Raw genomic sequence first — 13,638 nt, 5'->3', positions numbered from 1 at the left:
TAGGTGTGAAGTGGTGAATGGGAAGGAGAGGGTGCCGGGCCAATTCTTTGCAGACTGGGGTCTGGCTGTGTTTGTTGGGGAGGGGGTTTCAGGGTTACGTTTCTGATTTTCAAGCCTGTAGTAATACTCATTCGGGTTGTTCGTCAGCTGACGATTGTCCAAAGAGCGGGGGCTTTCCTCTTATAGCTGGTGATTTCTTGCATGCCCTTCCAAACTGAAGAAGAATCACTAGCTGAGAACTTGCTCCTCAACTTCTCAGAGTATCTTTCCTCGGCAGCTCTGATTCCTCTTCTCAGCGCTTTATCGATTAGGCTATCTTTTAACTCTTTAACGATTGACGCATATTTGCCCCCAGCACTCCCCCCCCCCCCCCCCCATTAAAATGTGTATTTATGTATGTCACAAACTATGGAATTCATATTTTTCAGTATTGTTATCAAGGAAATGAAAGCAGTTCCAATTGTTTGATATTATTTGATATTATTTATTATTATTCATATGGAGGTGAAAATATAATAGCTCAAAAACCTACCTTAATTTTGCAATCTCACACAAGATAATTCCCCTTTCCCTCTCCCCTCCCCATCTCTCTCTCCTCTCCCTTCCCCTCTCTCTCTCCCCCTCCCCCCTCTCACATCCCCCCTCTTTCTTGCAGGGGGGGGGGGCGAAGATGAAGGTGGCGCACCCAACGCACCCCCGGACGGCCATGTGCAACTAAAATTAAGACGTTGGTCGCCCCAAGATTAAAAAAAAACAAAGCAAAAGACTAGTGAAATAATATTACAAAGATACCTGTAATTGCCAGTCTCGATATTGATCAAGATAACTTTGTGCGAAGATATCACAATTTGTACTTTAGCTCAAGTTACCTCAGGGTGAGGTCTACATTGCTAACCTGAGGCAAAATGTGGACAAACATCTGCCCTTCTCCGCGGTGGGACCGTCCTCTCTCCGACCCCATTCCTAAGCAGCTCCACTGATTTCCCTTGATTTGAAGAGGGAAGACAGCCTGTGGAAAAAAACTCAATCAGCGACAGCTGGCTTGAGAGTAAGCATAGTGAAAATCCCAAATACATTAGTCATTTCACATGGTAAAGGCAGCAAATGCTATTAGTTTTGAAAAAAACATCTTCAAAACCCATGGCAAAGTATCACCCAATCCTGCTGTAATTTGATGAAATGGGACACAAGAAAATTCAACAGGTGGCCAGTCATTTAGCCGATCAAATCTGCCCCGTTCTTTGTTATGATGGTTCCATGTTTTTAAACATTTTCCCTTCTTTTCTCACTTCCCTAACTTTCTAACAACATCTGGCACAAAATATGAATTTGTCTGATTTTCCAACTGAGTCAAAGAGTCGCAGAGTTGCTCAGCACACAAACAGGCCCTTCGGCCCATCATGTCTCTGCCAACCATCAGATCGGTCTGAACTACTGACTTGCCTGCATTAACTCGATATCCCTCTCTGCCCTGTTTTTTCCAAGCACCTGTTAAGATGTCTCTCAACTGTTGTTACAGTTGCTGCCTCCACCACCTCCTCCGGCAGCACATTCCAGACACCAACAACTATTTATGTGAAAATCGTTACTGTCAGATATCCTTTAAACCTCGTCCCTCTCCCCATGAACACTGCACCGTCTAGTTATAACATTCTTGATTGTATAGCTCAGTTGTTGTCCAGCATGGTTAAGCCCCTGTCCCACGATGCGAGTTCACCCAAGAGCTCTCCTGAGTTAAAAAAAAATCAAACTCGTGATACCTCATCACAAGTATTTTTTTACTCTTGGAAATTTTTCACACTGTTGAAAAAACTTCACATGTTTCCGCTTTTCCCGAGTACCTGCCGTTAGCATTACGAGCCGCTGTGAGACATCCACGAGCTCCGACGTACCCGCTACGTACATTCTACGTACTTATCACGAGTTTGATTTTTTTTTAAACTCGGGAGAGCTCTTGGGTGAATTGGCATCGTGGGACAGGCCCTTTAGTTAGTGAGTACCCTCTCGTTAGAGACACTTGTACCACTTGATGCTACTCACACATGATATGATTTGATTTGACTGTATAGCACACAAAACAAACTGTATCGTGGTACATGTGACAATAATAAACCAATACCAATTCTATGTGTATGCCTGCTTTCAGAAACCTCTTCCAAACTCTCTATAATTGTGAAACATCGATAATTGTACTTTCAGTTCCATTCTCATATGCAGCTTCAGAGTTTACTGCATTAATCCTCCATTCATTGTGAGATGTGTTTCTGCCAACGAGGCCATTGTATAAACGTAGTCATTTTTTTATTTTTTTTAAAGGACCCATTTATCAGATTATTTTGTAATGTTATTCCATTGATGATGCTATCTAGTAATGCCATCAGATATCAACTCCCCCAATCTAATTATTCTGTTAGTGGCTTTAGAGTTCACAGGTCAAAACGAAACACAGCAATAATCCTGGTTACATATACTATACCACCCATTCAAAAGAAATATACACCTTGCATTGGTCCAAAACTGTGCGTGGAGTTTGCAAGTCCTCACTATGACTGTGTCGGTTTCCTCTGTGTGCTCCGGTTTCCTCCCGCATCCCAAAGATGTGTGGGTTTGTAGGTTAATTGGCCTCTGTAAATTGCCGGTTTTCATGCTGTATCTTGCAATCAATTAATTTGCCTTCTAGTGTAGGGAGTGGATGCAAAAGTGGACAACATAGAACTAATGTAAACGGGTGATTGATGTTCGGCGTGAGCTTGGTGGGCTGAATGGCCTGTTTCCATGCTGTGTCTCCTAAGCTAAAAAGAGCCTGTGCTGGCACTCAGCGTATATGTTGCCTAAGGCAGTGAAGTCCTTCATAACTGTTCTCCTAGTACAAATTTAAGCTAAAATCAATCTTTAATGCAACCAAAGGTCCACCACACATGTCTTTATCATTCAAGAGAGAATCAAGAGTCATATGTATCGACAATGAAACAATGAAATTCCATGCTGCATCTCCAAAGTAAAACAAAAACAACACACACATGTTACAAACAGGAAGAAAATGCAATCTCTCAAACTGCACTCAAAGAAGTAAATATGGCCTTTATTTTAATGAGCAACATAAACGGCAAGGATGAGTTCTGATGATAGATGTGAAGCAACAGAACTGGGGTTTTGGAGCTTTGGAGAAGTTCCAGTGCTTGGCATTCTTGCATTGTTCTCTTAATTTAGCAAGTGCACATGTCACAGTAGAAGACAAAGAGTGAGCGAGGGCTAAGGTCAAAATCTTAAAAGTAGAACAGGCTCTGACGTATAACGTTTCTATAACCTTGAGGGCGCACATTCAAACACATCATACCAGGGATGAAACCAAATAGTTTTAAAAATGGTAGGGGTGGTGTTCCAAGGAGCAGATTACTAAATAATGCCCAAAGTAGGAATACATTTATTTTTACACTTAACGAAGAGTATATATTCCACTGTGTGCATTGTATGAGCATTGTGTCCCTCCTGCAAGCAACATCACAAAGGCTGTAGCAATGGTAAGCATCTGTGTTAATACCATATTATATTACATTAGAAACGGCTAGCACAGGGGAACAAAGCAGCTAAGGAGGACTTAGGAAAGCAACAGTTTTGCTGCATCTCCATCTACATGCTTGAGTTCCTACGGTATTTTAAAAAAAAATGGAAGCAAGATTTATTATGAGGTTAACAAAACTGTGACATTTAATTTTTGTGACTTGGCAGTTAGTTAATAGTTCTGGGCAAATCTCTTAATGATAAAAAAGATTTAAGTTTCTACAGGGCTTCTGGAATGAAGGAACAATGTAACTGAGATAAGCACAATGCGTTGGAGGAACTCAGCGTGTCAGGCAGCATCTGTGGAGGGAACGGACGGGCGATGTCTTTGGTCGGCGCCCTTCTTCAGACCAAATGGTCCTGGTAAATCTAATCCTGATCTCATCTGATAAAGAGTCTCGACTCAAAAATGTCGCCTGTCCATTCCCTCCACAGATGCTGCCCGACCAGCTGCGTTCCTCCAACGATTTGTGGTTTGCTCAAGATTCCAGCATCTGCAGTTCCTTGCGTCTCCAAGTATTTAAGATACTCAGGCAGCCAAGATGCAGATTTGATCCCCATTCCTCACTGACCTGGTTGCTTGCAGCTAAGTTAGATTGGGTTGGGGGATTCCTCCAGCAAGCTAGCTTTCAGAACTGATTAGGATGGTATTTATTTTTCAGGCACCCAAGAAGGCAAAGAAGAAGGCAGAGGGAGCAAACTCCAATGTGTTCTCAATGTTTGATCAGTCGCAGATTCAGGAATTCAAGGAGGTAGGTTTTGTTAAGTTTGTATTCAGTGTAACACTCTCTCAATGAGGAACAGCTGCAGAGAATTCAGAGCATACACCAACAAAGCCGGTAGGAATGAGGAATGGGAGGCCAGTGACCTGAATGACAACCTTCCACAATGCCGCCCGACTCTTCTCAACATTCTCAATGCGGGTTTCACATTTACACCATCCTTGGTTCTTTGTTTGATATTTCGTTAAAGTTAGCATTCTCCCTGAAAGCTAATCAAAATGCCCATTGATTAGAAATCTAAACCAATCATTTGTGATACACCAACAAAGTCTCAAGTTTGATCCCTAGTCTGTGCTGAGCAGCAGATGTTAACTAGGGAGCAATAAAAATCTATAATTTGACACTAGTAATCCAATTTTAAGAGAAGTACTTGCTTTGAGCATTGCACGGTAAATTCTATTGAAAAGTGTAAGTGTGAATGACAAGGAACAAACACACCACCTGTACGATATCTTTAACGTGGTTAGAAATTCCCAAGGTGCTTCACGTGTAATGAACAAGATCTGAGACCAAACTACATAAAGGATGCATGGAGTGGGAGAGGGTAGGGGAGGGACCGGGGTATTGCCCCCAGCACCTTGAAGGTCGCCTGCAGGAGGTGCCTCCTTGGTCACAGATGTGGTCGGGCGAGGAGGGGGATGTTGGGTTATGGGCCTGCAGCAGCCGGGGGCTTACCTGGATCAGGGACACTCCAATACTTCCAAAGTGTGGACAGACCAGACTCGGACTTTGGACTTGGGACATTTTCTTTGTAAAATATGGTGACTGTTCATTTTTGAGGGTTGTGCAAAAGAATTTCGCAGTGCTGTGCATATGTGACAATTAGGATATTGAACCATGTTTGGGGATATGATCAAATGCTTTTTGAAGAGGGAGGCTGGGAGGGATGCTTTAAATGGAGGAATGAGAAACAGGGTGATGGAGGGAGGGGTTTATGAGAATGAGCTTAGAGCTTGGGCAATGCCACACATGGTGGGGTGGTGGTGGGGTGGTGGGGGGGTGGGGTGGTGGGGGGTGGGGGGTGTTGGGGGTTGTGGAAGTGATTGGGGAAATCTATGACACTCGGGCTGCATTGAGAAGGCAGATTAAGGGGAACCAGATAACTAGGGAGGGTTTCAGGATGGGGAGATCACAGAAGTCGGAGGGATAATGTATCGAAAATAAATTGCTTAACCTTCTCCAGCCAACAGAGACCCATTATGGGCTCCATCCTTCCTGAGGTCATCTGTTGCCGGCCCAGATTTGTTCTGGACTTTTCTCACCTACACTTTATTTCCCTCCCTCCCCCCACCTCTACTTTCACTCTGTGGAAGGGTTCCAACCCGAAGTGTCACCTATCCTTTTACCTCCAGAGATGCTGCCTGACCCGCTGAGTTACCCCCAGCACTTTGTGTCCATCTTCGGTATAAACCAGCATTCATTATTCCTTGGTAGACACAAAATGCTGGAGTAACTCGGCGGGTGAGGCAGCATCTATGGAGAGAAAGAATTGTCGACGTTTCGGGTATTGCTTCCTTCCTATAGAACAGTATAGCATAGGAACCGGCCCTTCGGTCCACAATGTCCATGCTGAACATGATGCCAAATTCAACAAATCTTCTCTGCCAGTGAGCAGGCAGATCTGTATATCTGTGTCTCTCCATTCTCTGCCTCCACCACCCCCAGCAACATGTTTCAGGCACCCCACCTGTGTAAAAAAACATGCTCTGCACATCTCCTTTAAACGCTGCTCTTCTAACCTTAAAGCTATGCCTTTGACATTTCCACACTGCGAACAAGGGTTCTGACTGCCTACTTTATCCATGCTTCTGATAATCTTTTATACTTCTATCAGATCTCCTCTCAGCCTCTGGCATTCTAGAGAAAAGAATTGAAGTCTGTCCAACCCCTTCTTACAGCTAATGCCTCCTAATCCATGCATCATTCTGGTATAGGTTAAGGGACAGCAGTAAAGTTTTTGAGGGCTTCTCAAGTCTATGTACTGTTGACATGTACTGGCCAGAATTCTATAGGAATAATCTATAATTCTATAAGAGGGTGGCACAGTGGCGCAGTGTTAGAACTGCTGCCTCAGTGCCAGAGACTCGGGTTGGATCCTGACTACGGGTGCTGTCTGTGTGGAGTTTGGATGTTCTCCCTGTGGCCGAATGGGTTTCCTCCCACACATTCCAAAGACGTGAAGGATTGTAGTTTAATTGGCCCCTAGTGTGTAGAGAGTGGATGAGAAAGTGGGATAACATAGAACTAGTGAGCATGGGTGATCGATAGTCAGCATGGACTCAGTGGGCTGAAGGGGCTGCGTCCTAAATTAAACCTAAAGTAACTAATCATGGCTGCAGATAAATTATCTGTTTCCTTTGGCACTTTTCCATTCAATATTTATTCCTAATCTTTATTTTCCCCTCACAAAGTGAAGGGAGTCGCACTTGTGAATTTGTGTGAGGCCACTCTGTGGTGCAGAATGTTACGATGCTCGTGAACAGCCCTTAAGTGAGACACTGCTTGAGACCACAGCCCTCAATTAAACGTTAATGTTTAACACTGGCAAAGGACAAGGAATCCATGGTCGATGCTTCTGTTAGACAAGGAATGATGCATGGCACAGGCCACAGACCCACTATATTAAATGTGTCTCTGCTGAACCTGAACCATAAGTTATAATCAAGGATACCAGTTTTTAATACTGTATTGATTTTGCCTTGATTCCAGGCTTTCACAATAATGGATCAGAACAGAGATGGAATCATTGATAAGGAGGACCTGAGGGACACATTTGCCGCTCTGGGTTAGTTTTACTATCACAAACAGATTTCTTCTGCTGAGGTCAAGAGAATATTATTAATGATTAGTAATCTATTCTACAGGCCGGCTAAATGTAAAAAATGAAGAACTGGAAGAAATGATTAAAGAGTCTTCTGGGCCAATTAACTTCACAGTTTTTCTTACCATGTTCGGTGAGAAGCTTAAGGGTGAGTGGAATAAGTGATATTAATGAACTAATCCTCAAAAAAAAACGCCACAGATTATGAGAAACATTTTAACAAAACAAATTGTCAAGGGCTGTAGGGCAGAGCATTATAGTGAGAGGAGCAAAGTGAAAAGGGGTGTGCGGGCACAGAGAGCGGTGGGTGCCTGGAACGTGCTGCCATGGGTGGTGGTTTAGTTTAGTTTTAGTTCATAGTCACATGTACCAAGGTGCTGTCCCATCAGCGGAGAGACTATACATGATTCCCATTAAGCCGTCCACAGTGTACAGATACAGGATAAAGGGAATAATGTTTGGTACAAGATAAAGTCCAGTAAATACCGATTAAAGATAGTCCGATGGTCTCAGCTGAGGCAGATGGTAGGTCAGGACTGGTCTCCAGTTGGTGATAGAATGATTCAGTTGCTATATGACAATGACATGTAAGAGGCTTTTAAAGAGCCACATGGATATGCAGGGAATAGAGGATTAAGGATGACCTGCAGACAGAGGAGAGTAGTTTAAATTGGTATCATATTCAGCACAGACATTGTGGGCCGAAGGGCCTCTGTTCCTGTGCTGTGCTGTTCTATGCTCTAATGGAAAATAAACAGTTACCTGTCAACACTGGTGCTGATTTGCAACAAGCTTGTGTTGCATGTCCATCCCCTCCACAGAAGCTGCCTGACTCGTTGAGTTCCTCCAGCACTTAGTGTTTTTGCTGGAGGCAGTTAAAGATGAGCAATAAAATCTGGCCTTGCAAACGGTTCTCATAATCCCTGATAAAATTATTTAAGAAAAAAAGGTCATGATTAAGTTGACATCACCGTACATGGAAGGCACTGGCCAAGGTAAAGAAACAAAGAGGGATATGGGCCAAATGATGGGGCATCTTGTCAGCATGGACAGACTGGGCAGAAGTGTCTGTTTTCTATGCAGTTTAACTCTATTATTCCATGATTCCATGAACCAAAATAGCAGTTGCAATATTGATTTCTATGTCATGGGCCATGGATTTATGAGTGTATACTTACTCAATAAGATAGACACAAAGAGCTGGAGTAACTCAGCGGGACAGGCAGCAACTCTTGAGAGAAGGAATGGGGGACTATAATATTGAATCTCTCCATAATCTCTCCATAACACAAAGTGCTGGAGTAACTTAGCTGGTCAGGCAGCATCTGTGGAGGGAATGGATAGATAATGTTTCGGGTAAGGACTCTTCAAAGGTATCAAAGGTTTTGAAGGTCTTTTATTCTCACGTGCACCAATTAAGGTACAGTGATATTCGAATTACCATACAGCCATAGGGGGAAAAAAGCAACAAGACACTCAACTACATAAAAGTCAACATAAACATCCACCACAGTGGATTCCCCACATTCCTCACTGTGATGGAAGGCAAAAAAGTCCAATCTTCGTGCTTTTTATTCTCCCGCGGTCGGGGCAGTCGAACCATCCGTCGGGGTGATCGAAGTTCCCGCAGCACGCGGTTGAAGCCCTCGCGTCGGGTCGGTCGAAGCTCCCGTGTCGGGGCGGTCAAAGCTCCCGTGTCGGGGCGGTCGAAACTCCTGTGGCTTGGAGTTCCCGAAGTCGATCTCTGACCAGAGACCGCCGGCTCCGTGATGTTAAGTCCGCGAGCTCCCACAGATGGAGCTCCAAGGTTGATCCCTGGCAAAGGGATCGCGGGCTCCACGATGTTAAAGTCATGTAGGCTCCCCTCGGTGGAGCTCTCAAAAGTCGGTCTCCAGCAAAGGCCGCCAACTCCTCGCTGTTAGGCCACAGTGCGGATGGAGATATGATATGGAAAAAAATTGCATCTCCGTCGGGGTAAGAGATTAGAAAAAGTTTCCCCCAACCTCCCCCCAATAAAACAAGCTAAAGAACACTATAAAACATACATTTAACACATACTATTTAAACACAAAGAAGGAAGGGACAGACAGACTGTTGGCGAGGCAGCTGCTGGCACCACATAGTGGACATCGTTAGACTGATTGTTGTAGGGCAGAGGGAGAGAAAGCTGCAATAGAGAGGTGGGGGTGAGACAACGCCTGGCAAGTGATGGGTAGATACAGGCAAGGGGGTTTTGTGGCATGGCAGATGGTTGGAGTAAGTGACAAAGACTTAAGGTGGATAGACACTAAAAGCTGGAGTAACTCAGCAGGACAGGCAACATCTCTGGAGAGATGGAATGGATGACGTTTCAGGTCGAGACCCTTCTTCAGACTTAAGATAGGCTGTTCCCTTCTGATCTTTCATGTGATGGCGTGAATCAAAGGAAATTGATAATAGTATATTTCACTATAATGCATTTAAACTCAAAATCTACTTGCAATTCTCTAACCTTATGTTGTCAGACAGAAATAGAAAGATTTTTTGCTTGTATATTTTCACAGGTACAGATCCAGAGGAATCAATCTTAAATGCATTCAAAATATTTGATCCTGAAGGCAAGGGTGTGTTAAGAAAAGACTTGTAAGTACACACAGTATTTGACCTTTCATCGTGCTAATGTTTGTGTCTGATTTTTAAAGATCCTAAATTGTTTGCTTTTATTTGAACATTTTTTAACTCTTTTTATGCAGCATTGAAGAAATGTTGATGACTCAGGCAGAACGATTTAGCAAGGAAGAGGTAGGTTCTTTCAAGTAGTGAATTAACTTGGAAGAAAAATTGTAGATCCTTGCCCGTTGTAATATTGACTTACTGTATGCTAAGCGTGTACGCAAGTAAATGCCTCAGCAGAAATTGGCCATTTTGAGATAATGCTTCTTCATTAGATTCCCTTCTCTCTTGCTCCACAGTCAACGATCATTATTCACGTGTAAAGAGCAGTTCTGTAGGCTTCTGTCATCTCCCAAGTGAGGCCTCTACATCGCGCTCATTCCAAGAGCTAGTAATCTCGGATATCCATTAGTTGGCAAGCCATTTCACTTCTGTTGACTTGCAGAAGTCATCGTTTCTATTCCCTGGCTCGGAGGCCATTTGGTTGGAGAGGAGCGGATTACTAGTTTATTGAAGTACAGCTTGTTTTATCTAATGAGGGGTGTGGGCTTAAGTACTGTCCCACATTGGGAGACAAGTATGAACATTAATCATCTCCTAAATACTCTCTTCACCCAATTACTGTCCATTTACCCAGACCCCCCGCCACAAGAGAAGTTCTCTTGGGGGAGATGCCAGGAGCTTGTGAGAGACAAGTGTGCACTTTCTCCCCATCAATAAAGAGATGAGGTTCTCCAAAAATAACAGCTGCCAAATAAAAGCATCTAAAGTGATGGTGTTACATAAAATATCTCCAGCAGAGACTTTGAAACATTTTGCAAATACGATCTCCGCTTTTCAGTTGCCATCCTTGGGCTAATATTTCGAATCTACACTTTCTCTGTAGCTGTAACACTATGGTGGCACAATGGGGCATCTGGTAAAGCTGCTGCCTCACAGAGCCGGAGACACAGGTTCAATCCTGACCTCGGGAGCTCTCACAGTGGAGTTTGCATGTTCTCCCTGTGAATCTGTGGGTTGCCTCCGGCTGCTGCAGTTTCCTCCCACATCCTATCCATTTTCTCCAGAGATGCTGCCTGACCCGCAAAGTTACTCCAGCACTTTGTGTCTATCTTTGAAGGACCTTTTTTCATGCGGCATCTCGAAACTAAAACTATAACACATTGTTTATTTTCTCTTTACACCCCCCCTCCCCCTCCCCCCCCCCCCCCCCCCCCCCCCCCCCCCCCCCCCCACCTCTACTTCTACTTTCAGTCTGAAGAAGGGTTACGGCCTGAAAAGTAATCTATTCTTTTTCTCCAGAGATGCTGCCTTATCCGCTTAGTTACTCCAGCAGTTTCCTTCCATCTACACTTAACACGACCTGTTGTGCTCACATACTGCTTAATTTGCCTGGATAACACATAAAACAAAGTTTCTCACTATATCTCGGTACAATTGGCAATAATAAAACCAATGCTGATAAATCTACTGTACTTTTTCAGATCGATCAGATGTTTGCAGCCTTCCCCCCAGATGTGTCTGATAACTTGGACTACAAGAACCTGGTACACGTCATCACCCACGGAGAGGATAAAGACCAGGAATAAACAATCCTTCCCGACCACCGTGATCATCTTCTGCACCTTCCGCTCCTCTTTCTATAAACAGCCACTTTGTTATTATACTTCCTCTATTTAACTCTTCCAAAACGCAAGTAGAAAGCAAACTCCTGCACAAGCCTCAGAAAATCAAAGGTAGGATCCCGAACCGAAACGTCGCCTGTCCATTCCCTCCACAGATGCTGCCTGACCCATTGAGTTCCTCCAGCACTTTGTTCTTCAGCTCAAGATTTCAGCATCTGCAGTTTCCTTTTGTATCCAAAAGACGAGATAGCTTTTAAAAATTGGTTAAAAAAGTAAAATGGTTGTGAAAGAAAATATCATTTGTCAAACTGAGTGTGCAGAGACCATCTATTAACTATCAAGAAATGGAAGCGACAATTATACTTAGTCATCCTCTTTGTAAATACTCAAAATTCCCCCAAAAAATCCTGTTGTTCACGTTTTATAGGAACTTTGTGATAATAAGTTGCTTAGAGTGTCAAAAAAAACATATTACTTTCAAACTGACAAGAATTTATCGTGTTTGTCACGTTTTTGTGTAATTTGTTAGACCCGAATAAACAAACTCCACCAAAACCAGATATTCAATAACGTATGAAAATTGCAAGAGAAAATAAAGAGAATTCATACAAAATGCAATTGGGATACTTCTTCTGAGCAAGTAAAACATAAATGTTGGCCTTAAGTATCTATGATTTATGGTGATGCTTTTATGTGCTATTCAATTAAAATTTGCTTGTTGGCGGCACAGCGGCGCAGCGGGTAGAGCTGCTGCCGCACAGCACCAGACACCCACGTTTGATCCTGACCTCAGATGCTGTCCGTGTAGAGTTTGCTCGTTCTCCCTGTGACCTCATCGGTTTCCTCCGGTTGCTCCGATTTCCTCCCACATCCCAAAGATCCCAAAAATTGCCCCGGGCCGAGTGTGTAGGGAGTAGACGCGAAAGTAAGATAACATAGAACTATTGTGAAGGGGTGATCGATGGTCTCCATGGACTCGTGGGCTGAAGGATCAGTTTCCATGCTGTATCATTCAATCACACTTTGTCCCGCCTCTACCCTCTTTCTTTCTCCCAACCTACTTAGTCTGAAGAAGGATCTCGACCCAAAACGTATCCATGTTCTCCAGAGATGTTGCCTGACCCGCTGAGTTACTCCAACACTTTGTGGCCTCTTAGAGGAACCCTAATGGGCAGCTGTGAGCTACATGGCACAGAAAATATATAACTGCTGGATAATTTCAGAATTGTTAATTTTGTCCATAATATGCAGACATCTAAGCAATCACCGCAACTTCACGTTATGCACACAAGATCCATGAGTGGAGTCTGCAAGGCACAACATGCAGGCACGACCCTCGGGGCTTGTGTGTGTCAGAATTGTGCCACCAACCCCCTCTTCCCATCCCACCACTACAACAAGCCTGAATAGACTATTTCTACTCTGTAATGTCCAAAAGATTATTTTGAATTTATATTTTGACTGTGTCAGCTGGGGGCATAATATCATCCTAACCAGTGATAGACACAAAATCCAGGCAGCATAATATCTTCCTAACCAGTGATAGACACAAAATACTGGAGTAACCCAACGAGTCAGGCATCCGGAGAAAACGAATCGGTGACATCTCCGGAGAAAACGAATCGGTGACATTTCGGGTTGGGTCACTTCTTCAGAAGTCCTGACCGGAAACGTCACCTATCCTTTTTCTCCAGATATGTTACTCGACCCGCTGGGCTACTCAAGCACTTGGTGTCTATTTTTGGTATAAACCAGTATTTGCAGTTCTTTGGTTCTACATAATCCTAACCAAACTTGCTACAAAAGTGACTACGTTTCATGCAAACTAAAATCTGCTCCGGAATGTCATAAATGTTGCATTGTAAAGCCAATTCTGTCCTTCTCCTTGTCTGCACTTCGACGATTCAAAGATCGCAGGGTCGTCAAAATTGTGATTTAATTAAATATTTAAAGAAGTCTCCAAAATCAGATCTTACATTTGAAATATTCCCATACTTATTAATGTTATTGGGAATTGCAATGCAAACTGAGCTTTTAAGTCTCCCTCTATTGAAGGAAAGTGTACCTTTATTTACCAATATAGCTAGAATTTTTATTTTTTTTACACACAATGTCACTTTCTTCCCAAGTTTTGGAACATAGAACATGGAAAAGTAAAGCACTGAAACAGCCCATTCGGCCCACAATGTCTGTGCCA

General features: G+C 43.4%; 1 protein-coding gene across 1 annotated transcript; it reads left to right on the top strand.

Annotated features, from left to right (window-relative positions):
- The first annotated feature begins 3,389 nt into the window (after positions 1-3,389).
- myl2 (myosin light chain 2) lies at positions 3,390-12,056 on the top strand. Its single transcript, XM_033043295.1, has 7 exons — positions 3,390-3,521; positions 4,224-4,313; positions 7,053-7,128; positions 7,208-7,312; positions 9,708-9,786; positions 9,897-9,945; positions 11,301-12,056. Exons 1-7 carry the CDS (start codon positions 3,519-3,521, stop codon positions 11,403-11,405), a joined length of 507 nt encoding a protein of 168 aa, XP_032899186.1. The 5' UTR covers positions 3,390-3,518; the 3' UTR covers positions 11,406-12,056.
- The last annotated feature ends 1,582 nt before the right edge of the window (positions 12,057-13,638 follow it).

The sequence above is a fragment of the Amblyraja radiata genome, chromosome 25 (genome assembly GCF_010909765.2).
Source record: "Amblyraja radiata isolate CabotCenter1 chromosome 25, sAmbRad1.1.pri, whole genome shotgun sequence".
NCBI classification, from domain to species: domain Eukaryota; kingdom Metazoa; phylum Chordata; class Chondrichthyes; order Rajiformes; family Rajidae; genus Amblyraja; species Amblyraja radiata.
The sequence above is the reverse complement of the archived record's forward strand: the minus strand, read 5'-3'. Positions and strand labels throughout refer to the sequence as shown.